Source organism: Arachis ipaensis, chromosome B01 (assembly GCF_000816755.2).
Source record: "Arachis ipaensis cultivar K30076 chromosome B01, Araip1.1, whole genome shotgun sequence".
In the NCBI taxonomy this organism is placed as follows: Eukaryota; Viridiplantae; Streptophyta; class Magnoliopsida; order Fabales; family Fabaceae; genus Arachis; species Arachis ipaensis.
Window position 1 is genome coordinate 134,656,202 of NC_029785.2, and position 17,936 is coordinate 134,674,137.

General features: G+C 36.7%; 2 protein-coding genes and 1 long non-coding RNA gene across 3 annotated transcripts; 1 reads left to right on the top strand and 2 right to left on the bottom strand.

The window, feature by feature from the left end:
• Positions 472–7,559, top strand: LOC107640897 (DNA replication licensing factor MCM5). Its single transcript, XM_016344403.2, has 18 exons — positions 472–864; positions 947–1,090; positions 1,209–1,388; positions 1,488–1,586; positions 1,670–1,803; positions 1,896–2,001; positions 2,346–2,480; positions 2,576–2,653; positions 2,927–3,031; positions 3,502–3,593; positions 3,673–3,805; positions 3,894–3,989; positions 4,089–4,180; positions 4,261–4,351; positions 4,573–4,682; positions 6,732–6,861; positions 6,939–7,040; positions 7,277–7,559. The coding sequence occupies exons 1-18, from the start codon at positions 583–585 to the stop codon at positions 7,358–7,360; spliced, it is 2,193 nt and encodes a 730-aa protein (XP_016199889.1). The 5' UTR covers positions 472–582; the 3' UTR covers positions 7,361–7,559.
• LOC110264294 lies at positions 6,377–6,802 on the bottom strand. Its single transcript, XR_002350198.1, has 2 exons — positions 6,692–6,802; positions 6,377–6,609 (listed from the first exon to the last, which is right to left on the bottom strand). It is a non-coding gene; the product is annotated as an uncharacterized LOC110264294 (long non-coding RNA).
• Positions 13,586–16,227, bottom strand: LOC107640907 (WD repeat-containing protein 76). Its single transcript, XM_016344410.2, has 5 exons — positions 15,923–16,227; positions 15,255–15,813; positions 14,542–14,948; positions 14,220–14,318; positions 13,586–14,034 (listed from the first exon to the last, which is right to left on the bottom strand). The coding sequence occupies exons 1-5, from the start codon at positions 16,141–16,143 to the stop codon at positions 13,821–13,823; spliced, it is 1,500 nt and encodes a 499-aa protein (XP_016199896.1). The 5' UTR covers positions 16,144–16,227; the 3' UTR covers positions 13,586–13,820.

The following is a 17,936-nucleotide window of genomic DNA, read 5'->3' on the forward strand; positions in this document are numbered from 1 at the left end:
CTAAAAAGGTTATTATTTATTTTTTATCTACGAAGACTCTGACATTCTTAATTAAGAGAGACATTTATTCTATACCATTTTTTTGTAGAAGTAGTTTGATTTTATAAATTTTTTTTTGTCATAATCTATGATGTCTAAAATCATCATTATTATAAGGTGAATGTTCACAAGTAATTATTTTCATGTGAAGTTGATAGTTAAAGATAATTAGACAATAATTTAATCAAATTTATCCAATTATCTAACAATTAACAACTATCAATCTCACATGAAAAATTACAAGGAAGTTTTCACCTAATTATAATTTAAAACACATTCTTTTTGAAGAAAATAAAACAGATTCCAGAAGTGGCGGGCTGAACTGACCCGCTGAAGGTGTAGGTCCCGTGACATGCCACATCTCAGAGTCGCACTCGCACCCGCCATTTCCCGCCATAAACTCCCGCCAAAAGCAGACCCTCTTCTATCCTCCTTCTTCTTGTTCCCTCCTTCACAGATCCAAATTCCAAAACCCTCACAAACTCTCACACTCAGAGAGAGAGAGAGAGAGAGAAAGAGAGAGGAAGCCTATAATCGAAGAAAATGTCAGGTTGGGACGAAGGAGCCGTCTACTACAGCGACCAAGCCCACTCATGGCACGACGGCAACCACCCCGGCGACCCCGACGCCACCGCATCGAACCACACCATCCAACAGAAATTCAAGGAGTTCATTCGCAACTTCAGTAAGAACGGTCTCTTCCCTTACAGACAAAACCTCCTCGACAACCCTAAGTTCCTCCTTGTCAGATTTGAAGACCTCGACGAATTTGCTCCCGAACTCTCCCCTAAGCTCGAGTCTTCCCCCGCCGACTTCTTGCCCTTGGTACTTCCCTTTCTCCTCTTCAACGCTCTGCTTTGTTACTTTTGTTTTTGCTTTGTTTTTCATCGTCCTTTTTTTGTGGCAGTTCGAAAGCGCCGCGGCGCAGGTTTTGGGGAGTTTGAAGACTAAAGTCACTGGCGACACCGGAGAGCTGGAAGATCAGGTTGCCGGCGATGTCCAGATTCTGCTTACTTCCGACAAGGATCCTGTATCCATGAGGTCGCTCGGGGTAAGTTGATTTGATATAATCTAGGGTTTGATTATACATGAATGCCATGCTTTTAGGGGTTGGGGAATTGTAAAGTTTTCTTCGGTCTAAGAATTGGTCTGTTATGATTTTTCGATAGGCCCAAAACATATCGAAGCTTGTTAAAATTGCTGGGATTACTATAGCTGCATCAAGGACTAAGGCAAAGGCAACTTATGTTACCTTAGTATGTAAGAACTGCAAGAAAGGGAAGCAAATTCCGTGCAGGCCAGGACTTGGGGGAGCAGTTGTTCCTCGATCATGTGATCATATTCCTCAGGTATGGTTCATATTATTGCCGTGTTGTGTTATGTGCATATTTACATAATTTACTGTTTGCTTTTTAAGTATATCTGTAACAAGGTGGGATTTCTTGCAGGCTGGAGAAGAACCATGCCCAATTGACCCATGGCTTGTGGTTCCTGACCAGAGCCAGTATGTTGATCAACAAACATTGAAACTGCAAGAAAACCCAGAGGTAATAATATGAATAACTTGATTAAGGAAGCTTTAACAACAGTTGCAAACCATCATCACTTATATGTCATTTTTATATTGAAGGATGTTCCAACCGGTGAGCTACCTAGAAACCTGCTCCTCTCTGTTGATCGTCATCTAGTTCAAACAGTGGTACCTGGCTCAAGATTGACAGTCACTGGAATCTTCAGTATTTTCCAAGCTTCCAACGCTGCATCGTGAGTCTCATCATCCTTTTAGCACCCTTGAATTTCTTCTTTATTGTCAGCAATCAATGTCTATATGTTTAAATGCCTTTTACTTTGTGCAGTAACAAAGGAGCAGTGGCAGTTAGACAACCATATATTAGGGTTGTAGGAATGGAAGACACAAATGAAGCCAAGTCTGGTGGTCCTTCTGCGTTTACACCAGAAGAGGTCCGTGTTGAAAAAATTATTTGTTGTCTTCACCATACATGCTTTATACATTGTTCATTGCCTTCATGAATTTCACGGCTTACCTGAATGTTAAGTGCTAATGGACTGAGTTTTATTTTTCCAACGTATCCTAATTGGGCTGTCAAAGTGTCAATGTTTAAAAAGTGTTTTTACCTCTACACTACAAAAGTTCATACCAGCTAAGATCTCTAAGTTCTTCCATGGATTGTAGCATGGTCGTCTTACCCCCATTCTACAAATCTTTCAAGTTTTTTTCACTCCTACACAATGTCATGGTGCTCACTTATAGATGTTGCGGGTCCGAATAATGATGTTACTTGCAGATAGAAGAATTCAAAAAGTTTGCAGCTGAACCTGATGCATATAAAAATATATGCTCCAAGATTGCTCCCTCAATATTTGGGCATGATGACGTCAAGAAGGCTGTGGCCTGTCTTCTTTTTGGTGGGTCAAGAAAGGTATGTTGTTGCTTTGTGCATCCATCTATGTTGTTATGGGATAAAAGAAATTCATTCCCAGGAGCTGATAACATGGTCAATTGCTTTGCAAGCAGAACTTGCCAGATGGAGTGAAGTTAAGAGGTGATATCAATGTGTTGCTTCTTGGGGATCCATCTACAGCAAAATCACAGGTTTGTGCTTGATTTTCCTTTTTTCTGGATACTATATTCTCTTGTTAATCCATGGTGGTTGAATTATTAAAAGCCAAGAGAGCCACTTGCATTATGTTTAGTTTTGTATCCAACAGTGAACCGATTTTCCAGTGTATTTGTTTTTTAATATAAAAAATTTTCCTTTTTCCTTTCTTTGACAATTACTTTAGCCAAGTTGAATTTAGTTATTTACTCGTTCAATTATAGCTTCTGTTGTATTCCCTTAAATGAGATGACAATTATATTTTACAGTTTCTGAAGTTTGTTGAAAAGACAGCTCCTATTGCTGTCTATACTTCCGGGAAAGGCTCATCAGCTGCTGGTCTCACAGCTTCTGTAATCAGAGATACCAGCACTGTAAGTTCTTCAACTTCTATCATTTGTATCCGCAAAATAGTTTCAGCTGCTGCTGGTTTCTTGTTCATCAAGAAAACGAAACAGCCACCATGTTTAATCATGTTTTTGGCTTGGTTTTTAACCCCTTTTTTCCTTCAAGTCATACAAGTTCAAAAGGATTCTCATAATATAATTCGGATCTAAGTTTTGAAAATTCTCAATTTCTGAATATACAAGATTCATTAAGATAAGAGAAGCCCGAATGTAATCATAAGGATTATCATAAATCCCACTTCTATTTGAATTTAGATTTACAAACTCTTCAATTATTTTCGCTAAGATAAACTCTGTTTACTTTTCTTTTTGCTTGAGGACAATCAAAGTTTTAAGTTTGGTGGTAATTTTTATCATCACTAATTGTTGAGATAATGCAAACTAATTGTTCACCCAACTTGTTTGAGAGGTCTCTGATTCATGTTCTGTGAATTCAGCGTGAGTTTTACCTTGAAGGAGGGGCTATGGTCTTGGCAGATGGAGGCGTTGTCTGCATTGATGAATTCGACAAGATGAGACCAGAAGATAGGTACTAAGCTGTTTGGTTTTTATCTTATTGATTATTGTCGGTCTATGGTAAAAAACTATTTATGATGTCTGTAATGTAGGGTCGCCATCCATGAAGCCATGGAACAACAAACTATATCTATAGCTAAAGCAGGAATAACTACAGTTCTTAATTCTAGGACTTCTGTTCTTGCTGCTGCTAATCCTCCATCTGGACGATATGATGATCTTAAGGTCTACTACCATATATCTCACGTTTACATTTTCAGTTCCATGAACAATATTTTTAACAGACTAACAGAAATATCACATATTTCTGCAGACTGCACAGGATAACATTGATTTGCAGACAACCATTCTTTCTAGATTTGATTTAATCTTTATTGTGAAAGACATCAGAATGTACAGTCAAGACAAGGTAACCGTGACTTTTTTTTTTTTTTTCCTCCCCTGCTATTGTTTACATATTCAATGGTTGGATATTCAACAGTCATTAATTGACTGATTTTGTGCACAGATCATAGCTAGTCATGTCATAAAGGTCCATGCATCAGCTGATGCAACCGCTAGTGAGAACAGGGTTTCTAAAGAAGAGAATTGGCTGAAGAGGTAAGCTATATCTCTGAGCTTATGTTTTCATGCAGTTCGTTCAATTATCAGGCAGATGAACTTAAATTTGATTTAAATAGGTATTTACACTATTGTCGGACTGAATGCCACCCTCGTCTATCAGAATCTGCTGCAACATTACTGCAGAACAATTATGTGAAAATCAGGCAGGTAAGGTTGAATATGTGACCAATTAGCAGAAAGAAATTTGATATCTCTTTTAGTTTTTACCAGTTATCAGTAGTTACGATGATGTTAGAAGCAATTGGATGTGTTTGTTTGTTTGGATGTCATAGTGAGAAGATTCTTGAATCATAATCCACTAATTCTTATATATTGCCTTGTCCATACTATGTCAATTTTGATTTGATTCTTTTTGCAATAAAATACAGGATATGAGGCAGCAAACCAACGAAACTGGAGAAGCTTCTGCAGTACCAATTACAGTAAGGCAGCTGGAAGCTATTGTTAGGTTGAGTGAGGCACTTGCCAAAATGAAACTGTACGTACTGCCATCGTTTTTCATAGACTTTACATGCCCGTTCGCAACATCTGCTTCGGTTTAATTAAAACATTAGTTAATCCTTTATAAGAACTTGGTACGAATCATAGTAATATAGAGCAGTGGCAGTAGAATAGAGTAGAAATAGGAAAATAGAGAAGATAGAACGGGAGAAATATGAGGAGAATGGGGGATAGAACAGAGGGCTAAATGAAATCACGGTTTCTTTCTAGTCTGTGTATATTGCGCAATGAGAAATTGCAGAAAGGGAACAAGGTGAGAAGCTACCGCTCTCCTAGGTCCTGTGCAACCTAATTTCCAGTTGATTCTCTTTAATTCTCCTCACCTCTCTTAAACTTGCTCTCTTTTATCTTACCAGCACACAGCCTCCCCACTAACCTTGGTAGCTGTTACATCACTTGGGCCCACTGCACTCTCTACTAGCTCTCTTTTCTTTTATTTTCCAACAATAAATAAAATATTTAATTACTATATTAGTTTTTATAATCTTATCAAATTTTTAATTGAATCCTTGTAATATAAAATTTATGATTAAGTTTTTATATTAAATAAAAAGGTTTAATCAAGTCTTTATTAGTTATTTTTTAGGGGGAAAAAAAACAAAACAGTGATTTTAGAATATTTATCTTTAAAATCTTCTACAATTTAATTTATATCAAATACAATAATAAATATTCTAAAGTGTTTCGAATTTTTTAATAAGACAATTTACAAGGATCTAAGTGAAATTTTTAGATAATATTAAAACTTAATTACAAATTTTTAAATTGTAAAAATCTAATTAAAAATTTAATAAAACTACAAGTATGATGTAATAATTAAGCCTAAATAAAAGGCAGAGGTGCTATTTTTCCATCTTCACTACTCCTTCAACTAACTAAACAGATTCTTTTCTCACTTTTCTCTTCGCTTGGTTACTTAAGGCTCCGTTTGGTTGATGTATAGGATGAGACATAGACACAAAGACACAGACATTAAAGACATAGACATAAAATATTTGTGTCTATGTATTGTATTTGGTAAAAATAATGAACAAGACACAAATATTTGAAAAAGACTGAATTACCCTTCATTTAACCACAATTTTATCAACACCACTACACACCCATCACCTCAAACGCTACATATGTCATTACAATTAAATTTTTATTTCTTTTTGTATTTTTTTTCCTTCTAATATCATCTCAAATTATCATTCAAATATTAAATATCTAGTTTTTTTGAAAAAAAAAAATAGAAAACCAAAGCCTAAAATTTATCAAAGATTAATTAAAATTTAAATAAATAAAAAGTTAAATGTATAAATTTTTTTGAAAAAAATGGGAGAACAAATTTGGTTGTAAAATCTAAAAGAGGAAGTAAAAAAAATATTTGAAGAGATAAGAGGATAAATTTTGAAAATTTAAAAATTGAATAAGGGTAAAAGAGTAAAAAGTTAGTGTCTCACAAGTTGTGTCTCAGTGTCTCATCAAATTGGAGGTACACAAATTTAGTGTCTCCGTGTCCATCTGTGTCCTCCCGTGTCCATCAAAAATTTGTGTCTCAGCAAACCAAACAGCAGACATGTGTCACCGTGTCCATGTCTCATTGAGACATGGACATCAACCAAACACTACCTAACTTTCTTACATAGGGTAAGGATACTCTAGTTCAAGCAGTCTCATACTCGGATCGGCTCATAATGCATGATGTTATACAAATTGTGTCAGTAATTTAGTGTATTAAGAACAATGAAAAGATTTATTTTCATTTGCTTTTCCCTTTTATAGAGTTTCTATTTTTAGTCCGTATCAATTGAACGCTGTAGTAGTTATGGACCAATAGCAAAAAAGCAATCGAGACCTCCTATTTGAGTTGGAAGATAGTCCAAATTACATGATTCCACTGATCCCCTCGATATGCTATGCTGTATACGAAACTAAATTTGTTAGCTAAATATCTAATCATTCTTTTTATTTCTCCTTCAGTTTATTCTTTTGATATAGTACCTGCATCTTAGATAGTCTAACTCAATTTCTCCTGCATCAGATCTCATGTTGCTACTGAGGAGCATGTGCAAGAAGCAATAAGGCTTTTCACCGTGGCTACAATGGATGCTGCTAGGTCTGGAATACACCAACAAATCAGTCTCACACCAGAAATGGCAAATGAAATAAAGGTTTGGCTTGTGTATCCATCTTCTCTCCCTTAATCTAGCTTCATATGCTGACGGGTTGTGTCTGCACAAATGAGCAGCAAGCAGAAACTCAGATAAAGAGAAGAATTGGGATTGGAAACCACATATCAGAAAGAAGGCTTATTGATGACCTCAGCAGAATGGGAATGAACGAATCCATTGTACGTAACCACTTAACTGTTAAGAGATAGTCTCATAACTTACAAATCAAATTTTGAGGTCACCATGTAATTCAAAACTTCAAAAGATGCATGTTTCTAACAGTCATGTTATATAAAACCTAGTTGAGTTTAATAGTTGTCTTCATAATATGCACACACACTAGAATTGTGAAAAGACCATCAACATTGAATTGAAGTAGTATTCAATATTCATTGACATAACTACATTTTGGCAGGTGAGAAGAGCTCTTGTGATCATGCACCAGAGAGACGAAGTAGAGTACAAGCGAGAAAGGCGCGTTATATATAGGAAAGCATGATATATATGCTTTCGATCCACTGCTAGGTTGTAACTCATCGTTTAGACTAATAGTTCTCTTGTAATATTTTTCTTTATATTTATTCATATATTTTCCGTAGAAGGGTCCATGTAAGCTTTTTGCTTCTTTTTTTTTTAATTGCTGTGACGTGTTATTGCGAAGTTTTTTCTTGTGATTTTAAGGTGATAGGTTTAAGTCATTAACGCATTAATTATCATTCACTCATTCTCAAATCATTTTCACCAAATTTATACTCATTTCTACTCATTTATTATAATATATTAAAGCTTTAGTGTTATGATGAATAAATAATACATAATGTTTTAAGTTTTATATGAAATTATCATATCATCCATTGCAATAACATAGAAAAAAATATTTTTTAGAATTATATTTATACTATCATAAAAAATAACATAATTAATCTAATATTAATATATAAATATTTTAATGAAATTATTATTTTATAATTTTTTTATCATCACATTACTTTATAGTGTTTAATTTTACCTTTTAATGATCTTTTTTTACTCTCGATTTCTATGCAGGTTACTCTTATACCTTTAGTAATAATGTTATTTCTCCTTAATAAATTAAATTGTTTAATAAAACTTAATTTATTTTTTTTTTTATTCTCACTTCTATTTATGTTTATTATATAAATTAACAATTTTACGTATTTTTTTATCCCCTCTCATACTCCAATGTCTCTCACTCTTTCTCCTTTATCTTTGCTAATGTTTTACACCATTATTTGAAAATTGAGTGACGAACACAGTTTTTTATTTTAGTTAATTTGCTAAATAATTTGCTCATTATATATTGGGTGATGAACTTCTAAAATATTATAATGTATAGGAAGATTTTTAAGTGTACCATCATATTAGTGTATCAGTGATTTTTAATCGTTGATCTTAATTATATATATTATATATATTTTTTATAATTAAGATCAACGGTTAAAAATAACTGAAATACTGGTATGAGTTCCAACAGCAATGAGAAGAATAGCATCAATAAGGATACGTTGTCGAACAAAGTGACAATCAATCTCAATGTGTTTGGTGCGTTCATGAAACACATCATTATGGGCGATCTGAATAGCACTGCGATTATCACAAAAAATATCAGTAGGGGATGACTGAGGAGCACCCAAATCTTCGAGAAGCCAACGAACCGAGATAACTTCAGCAGTGGTGTCAGCGAGGGCACGGTACTCAACTTCTGTGCTTGAGCGAGCAGTGAACGTTTGCTTCTTAGCACGCCAAGAAATGAGAGCGTCGCCAAGAAACAAACAGTAACTAGTAGTAGAACGACGATCAGTGGGATCACCAGCCCAATCAGCATCGGAGTAAGCCTGAAGAGACAAAGAGGAATGGGCAGAAAAATAAAGACCATGAAATAGAGTGCCTTTAATGTAGCGAAGAATGCGTAGAACTGCCGCATAGTGAGTAGTACGAGGAGATGACAAGAACTGGCTAAGTACATGAACCGGATAGGCGATGTCTGGTCGGGTGACAGTCAAGTAGACGAGACCGCCAACTAACTGTCGATAGAGAGTCGGATTATCCAAAACAGTGCCATCCATAGGGGTAAATCGAACATTAGGCTCAAGAGGAGTAGACTCAGTGCGACTATCTGTAATCCCAGCGCGAGCAAGAAGATCTAAAACATACTTAGCCTGAGAGAGATAGATGCCATCATCGGTGGAGATGACCTCGAGACCAAGAAAATAGCTGAGAGAACCAAGATCTTTCATCTCAAAGGTACGGTGAAGTGAGGCCTTGAGATCAGAGATACCATCAACATCATCCCCAGTAATGATCATGTCATCAACATACAAAAGTAGAAGAACAACGCCACGGTTGCTTTTACGAATGAAGAGCGCATTCTCATGAGGGCTAGAAGTAAAACCAAGACTGCATATGGTAGTGCTGAACTTGTCAAACCATTCACGAGGAGCTTGCTTAAGTCCATAAAGTGCCTTGCGAAGAAGACAAACCTTATTAGAAGGACAAGGATATCTCGGAGGTGGTTTCATATAGACTTTATTTTTCAAATCCCCATTAAGAAATGCATTCTTCACATCCATCTGACTGAGAGACCATTTTTTAACCGCGGCAATGGCAAGAAGAGCTCTAACAGACGCAAGACGAGCGACAGGGGCAAAAGTCTCTTCATAATCAATACCATACTCTTGCGTACAACCTTGAGCAACCAAGTGGGCCTTATAACGGTCAATAGAGCCATCAGAGCGAGTCTTGATCTTGTATACCCATCTACTGCCCACAACTTCCTGATTAGAAGGAGGATCAACTAGATCCCAAGTGTGTGCTTTTTCAAGTGCCTGTAATTCTTCTTGCATTGCTTGTTGCCAATTTGGGTTTGAGGAGGCTTCTCTGAATGTCTTAGGTTCATGTTGATGAAGAATATTAGAAAAGCAATGGTAATCAAGATGAGGAGGTGGATTCCTTACCCTAGAAGAACGAGCGGGAGGAGGAGGCATGACGGTAGGAGCAGGATCATCGTCCGGTCTGGAATCATCGGGAGATGGAGAAGGCGGAAGAACAGGAGGCTGTGGAGGGTCACTTGAGATAGAATCTGTAGAATCATCACTAGGAAAAAGATCAACATTGGGGTTAGTAAACAAAGGTGACTGAGTAGTAGGAATCGACTCAAAGGATGAGAATCGAGAAAACATGTGGTGCTCCCAGAAGTCAACATGACGAGATATACGAATACGTTTAGAGAGAGGATCCCAACAACGATAACCCTTGTGTTCAGTGCCATAACCAAGAAAACAACACATATGAACCCAAGGTTCAATTTTACTATGTTCATGAGGCTGAAGAAGAACAAAACATACACAACCGAAAACTCGAAGAGAACTATAATCTGGGGAGGTATGATAAAGACGCTCAAAGGGAGTAACATTACCAAGAACAGAAGAAGGGAGTCTATTGATAACATGAACAGCAGTAAGAACAGTTTCACCCCAAGTACGCTCAGGACACGAAGAAGAAAGGAGCATTGCACGGACGGAGTCAAGAATGTGACGGTGTTTGCGTTCAGCTCTACCATTTTGTTGAGATGTACCAGGACAAGAAAACTCAGATAAAGTACCCTGTTCTGCAAGAAAGGCTAAGAGTTTGGAATCACGGTATTCCATAGCATTATCACGTCGGAAAACCTTAATGACCTTGGAAAACTGAGTTTTAATCATAGTAGCAAAGTTGATATAGATCTGAGATAACTCATGGCGATTAGTCATCAAATAAATCCAAGTAAAACGGGAATAATCATCAATGAAAACGATAAAGTATCGAGCTCCCCCATAGAGGGAGTGGGAGCGGGGCCCCAAACATCAGAGTGAATGAGATCAAAAGGAGAGCAAGCAAGAGATGAATTATTGTGAAAAGATAAAGCAGGTTGTTGGGCAGTTTGACAAGAAATGTAATCAAAAGATTCATTTAGAACCTGACCTAAAACACCCTGAGAGACAAGAGGACGCAGTTTTCCTTGGGAGGTGTGGGCAAGATGCTGATGCCATAAGTGGAGGGTAGAGGGAGAAAAAGCAGCACAGAGTTTTGGTACAGGAGGAATATGAAGATTCTCGAGTTCAAACAACCTTCCGACCTTACGTCCAGTCCCGATGATTTGTCCCGTCCGAGGATCCTGTACACGACAACCAGAAACAAAAAAAGTGACTTCAAAACCCAGATCAACAAGTTGACCAACAGAAATAAGATTGAAGTTTAATTTGGGAATATAATAAGTATCAGGAAGATTAAGAGTTGACTGGGATATAGAGCCCTTGTGTGTTGCGTGCAAGAGGGAGCCATTTGCAGTATTTACAGAAGGTCCATTTGTAGTGGTAGACATGGACGAGAAAATATTACGCAACAGAGACATGTGATTAAAACAACCCGAGTCAAAGTACCATTTAGAATTACCTGGAGAGGTGAAAAAAGCAGCAGGGGTATTACCAGAAACAGAGAAAAGATGCTGAAGAAGAGATGTAATATCAGAAAGAGAGACAGGAGACGAGTTGAGTGGACTAGGACGAGGCGGGCGAGTAGGACAGGCAGTAATTAAATGTCCCGAGAGCTTGCAGTAACGGCAGAACAGCTGTGAACAATGGTAGCTAAGATGACCTTTCTGGTGGCATGTGCGGCATTCAATAGAAGGACAGTCGGGGAAGAGGTGCCCAGAACGATTATAGTTTCGACAGAATTTACCTTTTCTGTCGGTGGCAGCAAAAACATCTGGCTTTTCCATGATAGCAGTCACAAAGATCAAAGAGAGGAGAGAAAACGGCAATTTCGGAGCAGAAAATGAGAAATCGGAGTGTAGAATCGGAAAGAGCTCACCAAAAAACCTTAGGGAGGGTCCCACTTGTCTGCCACGTCAGCGAGACAAGGACACGTGGCACCACCGGAGAGGAGCAAGAGAGACACGTGGCGATGGGACGCAGGTCAACGTTGGGTCGGGCCGAGTCGGACCGGGTCGCGCGTGGGTCAACCAAGGAGCTTCGTGCGACACGTGGTAGAGGGAGGAGCGTCCGATCAGCGCCGAGATCTAACGGCTGCTGAAGCTTCTGGAAGGAGAACGATGAAGGTGGACAGCGAGCTTCCGGCGGTGCGTGACGGCGCGTCCGGTGGTGGATGGCGGCGATCTTGGCGGCGTTGAAAAGCTGACGAAGAGGAGAACACGATGATGCCGGAGGTGACGAACCAAAGTGTCGAAAACAGATCGAAAAACGAGAGAGAAGAGGCACGGTCGGAGGAGAAAAACAAGAAGGGCTATGAACAAAAAATTCATGGAAAAAAATTTTAGGCTCTTGATACCATGTTAGAAACCAGATACTGAGAGAGTAATCTGAAAAGTGTATTATTGAGTGTGTTGTCAAAGATACAATATACAAGGGGTATTTATAGATGCTAAATGAATCAAAGTAATAAAGACATAGAATCCTATAATTAATGTACAGATATACTATATAAATATAGACGATACTAATTGATCTAAATTGATTCTAATGATTCTCTAACATTGTTAATTATTGAAACATTATATTTATTCTTGCACTATAATATTTAAGTTTGCTAAATATATGTATTAGGTGATGAATTATTTCAAACGTTAAAATTTATAATGTCCTTACAATTTTATTTAAATTTAACATTAATTTTTAAATTTTTTACATAAAATTAAATTATTTTAGTTCCGCACAATGCACAAATTTAAATCTCGTTTATTATATAAATCAATAATCACTTCATACTTTTTTTTTTCATATAATCCTATGTCTCACTCTTTTTCTCATCCATTTTTGCTCATATTTTGCACGATTATTTTTATAGTCAAATTTTTTTTCTTATTTTGCTAAAGAATTGACTCATTATGTATTAGAAGATGAATTTTCTAAAATAGTAAAATATATTTTATAATTTTTTTTATCTAATTGTATTCATTGGTTATATATTATCTTTATCACATATATATCACTTTTTTACCATTTCAATATTTTATCTTTAATATTATTTAGTTATGATAATAATGTTAAAAATACATGGTGTTGTAATTCATAAAAAAATAAAATTAAAAAATTGAATGTTATTTTGATATTTTCAGTTATTGAAAATTATATATGCATTTGCATTATTGTATCTAGTAGTGTTATTCTTATAATGAAATGGTTAATTCAATTTTTCACTATTTAAAAGATTGTCCAAAGTCCAAACATAAATATATGATCTAATGATAATGTATTTACTATTTACTTATAATTTATTGTCAAAATTCTTATGCTAAAACGATAGTTAGAATAATGTGAGTATTAAAAAGCTTATCTAAATGACTTTTTATTTCTTCTAATTAATAAGTTAATCCCTTTTGTTACAAATAACAAGAAATTTAAATATTTTGGTATTCTATTCTGAGTTAATTAGCTATATTTAACTGACCCTCATTTTTTTTACAGAATTAGGGGGGAGTATAAGTTCTTTGGCTCTTTGCTGTATAAAAAGTCCTACCTATCATAAGGATCTTAGAAAAGAAATAAAACTGAGGTGTGATTGGGGGAACAAAAGAAAACAACTAAAAAGAAGACAAATCGTCATATACATTAGCAATTAATGTCCCGATTCATTTTTAAATCTCACTAATATGATAGGTGACATCATTCAAGAATCAAGAAAACCAAGACCACTAATTGATTGGTAATAGAGACTAAAAAGGCTAAAGAACTATCATTCAAGAATCAAAGAGATTCAAGACCTGGTTTGCTTGGTAACAGACTAAAAAGGTGAACGAACAAAGATAGAGAAACTGTTACAGTTAAGTCTAGCATAAACTTAGCACATTTAACATTTACATTAACACTACCAAGAGATAGAAAACAACGCACTAAAGTGATCTATTTTGTTGTGTACAACACAGTTATCAGCGAATAAACAACCTAGCGTGACGTCCAAATATAGACCTGCCCTCCACTTGTAGCTCCTGCAAGCATTCCAACCTCATATGGGTGTGCATCGAATCTACATGGAATGGCAGACATATGTGCACTCTGGAAAGTAGTAACTATTTTCCTTTGGCTTGTTGAGAGAACATCAACTCCTCTTTTCATATTTCCGATGAATAAATATGAGTCATCCCACCCCCATATTGCTCTGTTACAACAAAATCAAGCTCATGAAACTAAAACCTTTTTTTTTTCCATTATTTCCACAGCAAAAATATGAAGTATCACAGTCGTTATAACTCACAATTACAACAGTAAGTCCCAATGCTTTGATGTGATAACTCATTTCGCAGTAAGATAAATTAGCTTTTGATGTTTCCTCAAAGACAATACCTGAAAGAAGAAAGCCATCTGCCAGTCTGGTTGTCATGATATACAGAAGCTGCATCCTCCAAGTCAGCGCCACTATATATTCCGATTGTGTTATCCGTGCTAATGCAATATAAGAGATAATAGTGATTCCACCAAATCAAAATCACATGCAAGTTAAAGCAGGTTTAAAAGGATTCAGAATGAAAAGAAAACCTAGCAAATAAGTTAACTTGCACAACAAAGGTTAGTGGATAACAAATTAAACAAGGCAAGTAAGCATATTTACACTACCTAGCTTCATTCTTACAGAACAATAATATGAAGAATTAAATAACATCCATACCTTGTTGTTGCCAGGCTACATCCAGAAGGAGAGAAGTAAGCAGACTGCACAGCTCTTTCGTGAGTCAAAGTCTTTAAAGCAGTCATTTTGTCACCATTGGCATATCTCAAATCCCAAGTGCAAGCAGTCCCATCAGAAGAACCAGTAGCTAGAACGTAAGGGCTTTCACATTTGAAATCTATTGTATTAATCCTACCTTCATGCAAAATCCAGCGAGATGAACATTTCCCCATCCTATTATCCCAAACAGTCAAACCGCCACGACCCTCGCCAAAATATAGGCAGTTAGCCTCATTTTTTGGTTGGTGGAGACTAAATATAGCCTCATCACTACTATATACCAAATCAAAGATTTCCTTCTCGGCATCCATAAGCCGAAGAAATCCATCATAACAACTTGTATAGATCTGCATTTACAATTTTTGGCCTTAGCTCAGACAATTTCAAAATTGACAATATAAAAACATACCTACAGTAGGTTGAAGACACAGAATGTTCAAACCAGAATTAAGTCAAGCTGTCAAGGTATAGACAGAGGGAATACCATAACCATATATTATATTTAGGCAATCAACCAAATTAAATTACTCAACAAGCTTAAGAAACTGATACTTCATAGTTCGATCCAATTTTGTAAAACTCATACTAGTTTTAGTTCTTTTTAAATTACGTTCTGAGGTTTTGAGAATTCACATGTACGGCATAATTAATACCTTGGACAAGCAATATGGCTGAACCAATATCTCAGAAATAGGTGCAGGATGAGGATGGTATAAATAAATCCGCCCTTTATCATCTCCAACATCCCAGAACCCAAGGTTCCCAAACTTGTTACCAGCCACAACCATCTTCACACTAGTGGAAGGGAAAAACCGCACTGCAGTTATCCTTCCAGGAACAATTCTTGCTATGTTATCGGAATTCAAATCCATAGACTCCAGCTTTAAGGAACCCCGAAGTTCATCCTTACCATCAAACTCTCCTTCTCGGGCTTCCTTCTTTGCCATGCCGACAATTGATTCGATGAATGACCGATCAGAATCGTCTTCCCCTTTATATGCATCACTCATAGGAAGAGGGCCCAATGTTTTGAAGGAAGGTTCGATTTTGGCGGGCGAACTGTGAAGCACGGGAAGTGAATCTAGAGTTTCTGCATCGAGCCCTTTGGAATCGGGCGGGATACCCCTGGTGCGGAGGGAGCGGCGGATGACGACTGTGGTTTCGGCTTTGGGCTTCTTCTCAGATTTGACACTGTACGACTTGGTCGTAACCCTAAGCGCAGTTCCATGAGTGAATCAGTGAGAAATAAGTAACAGAAAGTTAAAAAATAAACAAGAATGAAGCATTGAAGTGTGAGAAGGAGGAAAAAAGAAGCGCAGACCTCGGGCGCTTGGAGAGGAGGGAGGCGGCCTTGGAATGGAGCTTGAGGGCGGCCATCATCTCATCGTTGCGGCGAATGTTCTCGAGTCGCTGGCGTTCGTACTCGTTCATTTTCCGAGACGCCATAGAAGGGTGAAGAGAGGGAAAGTTAGGGATTTTGCTTTGGACTGATTGATTGAATGAATGGATTCGAGCGATATAGTGAGAGACTGAGAGGTGCATTTAATTTTTAGGGAAAACAAAACGGTGGTGTGTTTTTGGCGGCAACTCAAACTCGCGGGAAACTCGAGGCTTTTTCTTTTCGGTTTTTATTATTTGTCTTGCACTCTTGCCAAATAATATTTTGGAGGAGTTAAGCCCTATTTTACAGAAATTATTTTCTTTATGGGCTGCGTGTTGGTGTATTGGCGGGTTATTAGCTAAGAAGGGGAATTGCAGATGGGTGGAGCTCACCCTCAACATGCCGGGGCGTGGTGGCTGAAGGGGAGGGCGAGGTAGTAGCACGCCTGCAACACGTCGAGGGTGTGCTGACTCACCACGCAGGGGGCGTGGTACATGGAGGACCGTGAAGCACAGCAGAATTGACTGCGAAATTCCAATGCTGCTGGTGCACCACGCGGATGCAGGGGACAGCCCCCACCCCGGAAACCAACGCTAGTTTGAGACCTTGATATATATATGCATTGGTGAGCTTCTCCTCCATTCATGATGTATTTCTTCTCATCCTATTTAGCTGAAACCAAAATAAGAGAGAAGGAAAAAAGGAAGTGTGTGTTTGTGTTAGTCTGTAGGTACTAGTAAAGAAAGTGTAGTGAGTAGTAGTGAATAGCGGTGAGTTTAAAAAAAATTTATTAGTTCTAAGGATTAAAAAAAGTTGGTACGTAATTATTTGGCGCCTGAAGAACATATTATCAACTATTTGGATCATCCTATTTATGTAAGTGGATAAATTTTTTTTTTTGTATTTAAAGTTTATTTTATTTTTTATATGTTTCTATTTTTTTATGCATATAGATAGCACTTTTTAATTTTATTATGGAGGTGAGGATGGGGTACGACTCCGTTGTGGAGTTCAGGTGTGCTTTACATGCATGTAGTGTCAGTAGAAGAAAAATCGGACGGTGCAAGTGGGAGGAGATTTGTCGGACGGTCCGATTTGCTTCAACAACACGGATTTTTTTTAAAAAATAATTATACATAGAACATGGACGGTCCGATTTGCCTTGTCGAAAATTCAAAATTTCTTTACTTACAACTCAAACCTTTCGACTTGATCATCACCTTTTTCCTACACACAACTTGCATGGTCCGAATTTTTCACACTGCAACTCAAAAAAAGTTACCCCACACATTGGTCTAGCACCTCATAAATCTATAACCAAGCATAACACATTCGTGGTTTCCATAACCGAAAAAGTGAGCCATTTTAGTGTCTAAGATTTGAGAGTTTTTAGTCAATTATTTTTTAATTGTTATAATTTAATTTTTTAGATTAAATTTATGTGTTAATATAGTTTTTTGTGTATTTTCTAATTCAATGCCGTTAATTACGTGGCTCAACTCTTGTCACATTGAACATATTAAAACGACGTCGTTCAAGAATTTGAATAATTAGTATTGTTCAAAAAAGAATGGTATAATATTTTAGTATTGTTTAAACTCTCAAAGAACGTCGCTTTAATATGTCCAGCATATGACAAGGTTTGAGTTACGTTTTAAGTTCCAATGACAGAAAATACATAAGGGACTATATTGGTACAGTTTTTTAAATTAGGAGGGCCAATGACATTGAATTCCGACGACAGAAAATACATAAAAGACTACATTGATATATTTTTTTAAATTAAAAAACTAAATTCGTGTAACTTGTCTATCTCCAAGACTAAAATATGTTAAAATGTTTAATCATTCTAACTAGTTATTACTCTCCTAATAATGCATAGAATAATGGGGGATCAATTTTTTTTTTCAACAATAGATTTTTTTAAAATTATTTTATTTATTTTATATTGTAA

Excerpts from the sequence above, each read along its gene's own strand:
- LOC107640907 (XM_016344410.2), bottom strand. The coding sequence starts at position 16,143 with ATGCACCTCTCAGTCTCTCACTATATCGCTCGAATCCATTCATTCAAT. Across the intron at positions 14,319-14,541 it reads TGTAGCCTGGCAACAACAAG|CACGGATAACACAATCGGAA; the intron begins GTATGGATGTTA and ends ATATTGCATTAG. Across the intron at positions 14,035-14,219 it reads AGATGGCTTTCTTCTTTCAG|AGCAATATGGGGGTGGGATG; the intron begins GTATTGTCTTTG and ends TTGTTGTAACAG.
- LOC107640897 (XM_016344403.2), top strand. The coding sequence starts at position 583 with ATGTCAGGTTGGGACGAAGGAGCCGTCTACTACAGCGACCAAGCCCAC. Across the intron at positions 1,804-1,895 it reads CAAGCTTCCAACGCTGCATC|TAACAAAGGAGCAGTGGCAG; the intron begins GTGAGTCTCATC and ends TACTTTGTGCAG. Across the intron at positions 2,481-2,575 it reads TTTTTGGTGGGTCAAGAAAG|AACTTGCCAGATGGAGTGAA; the intron begins GTATGTTGTTGC and ends CTTTGCAAGCAG.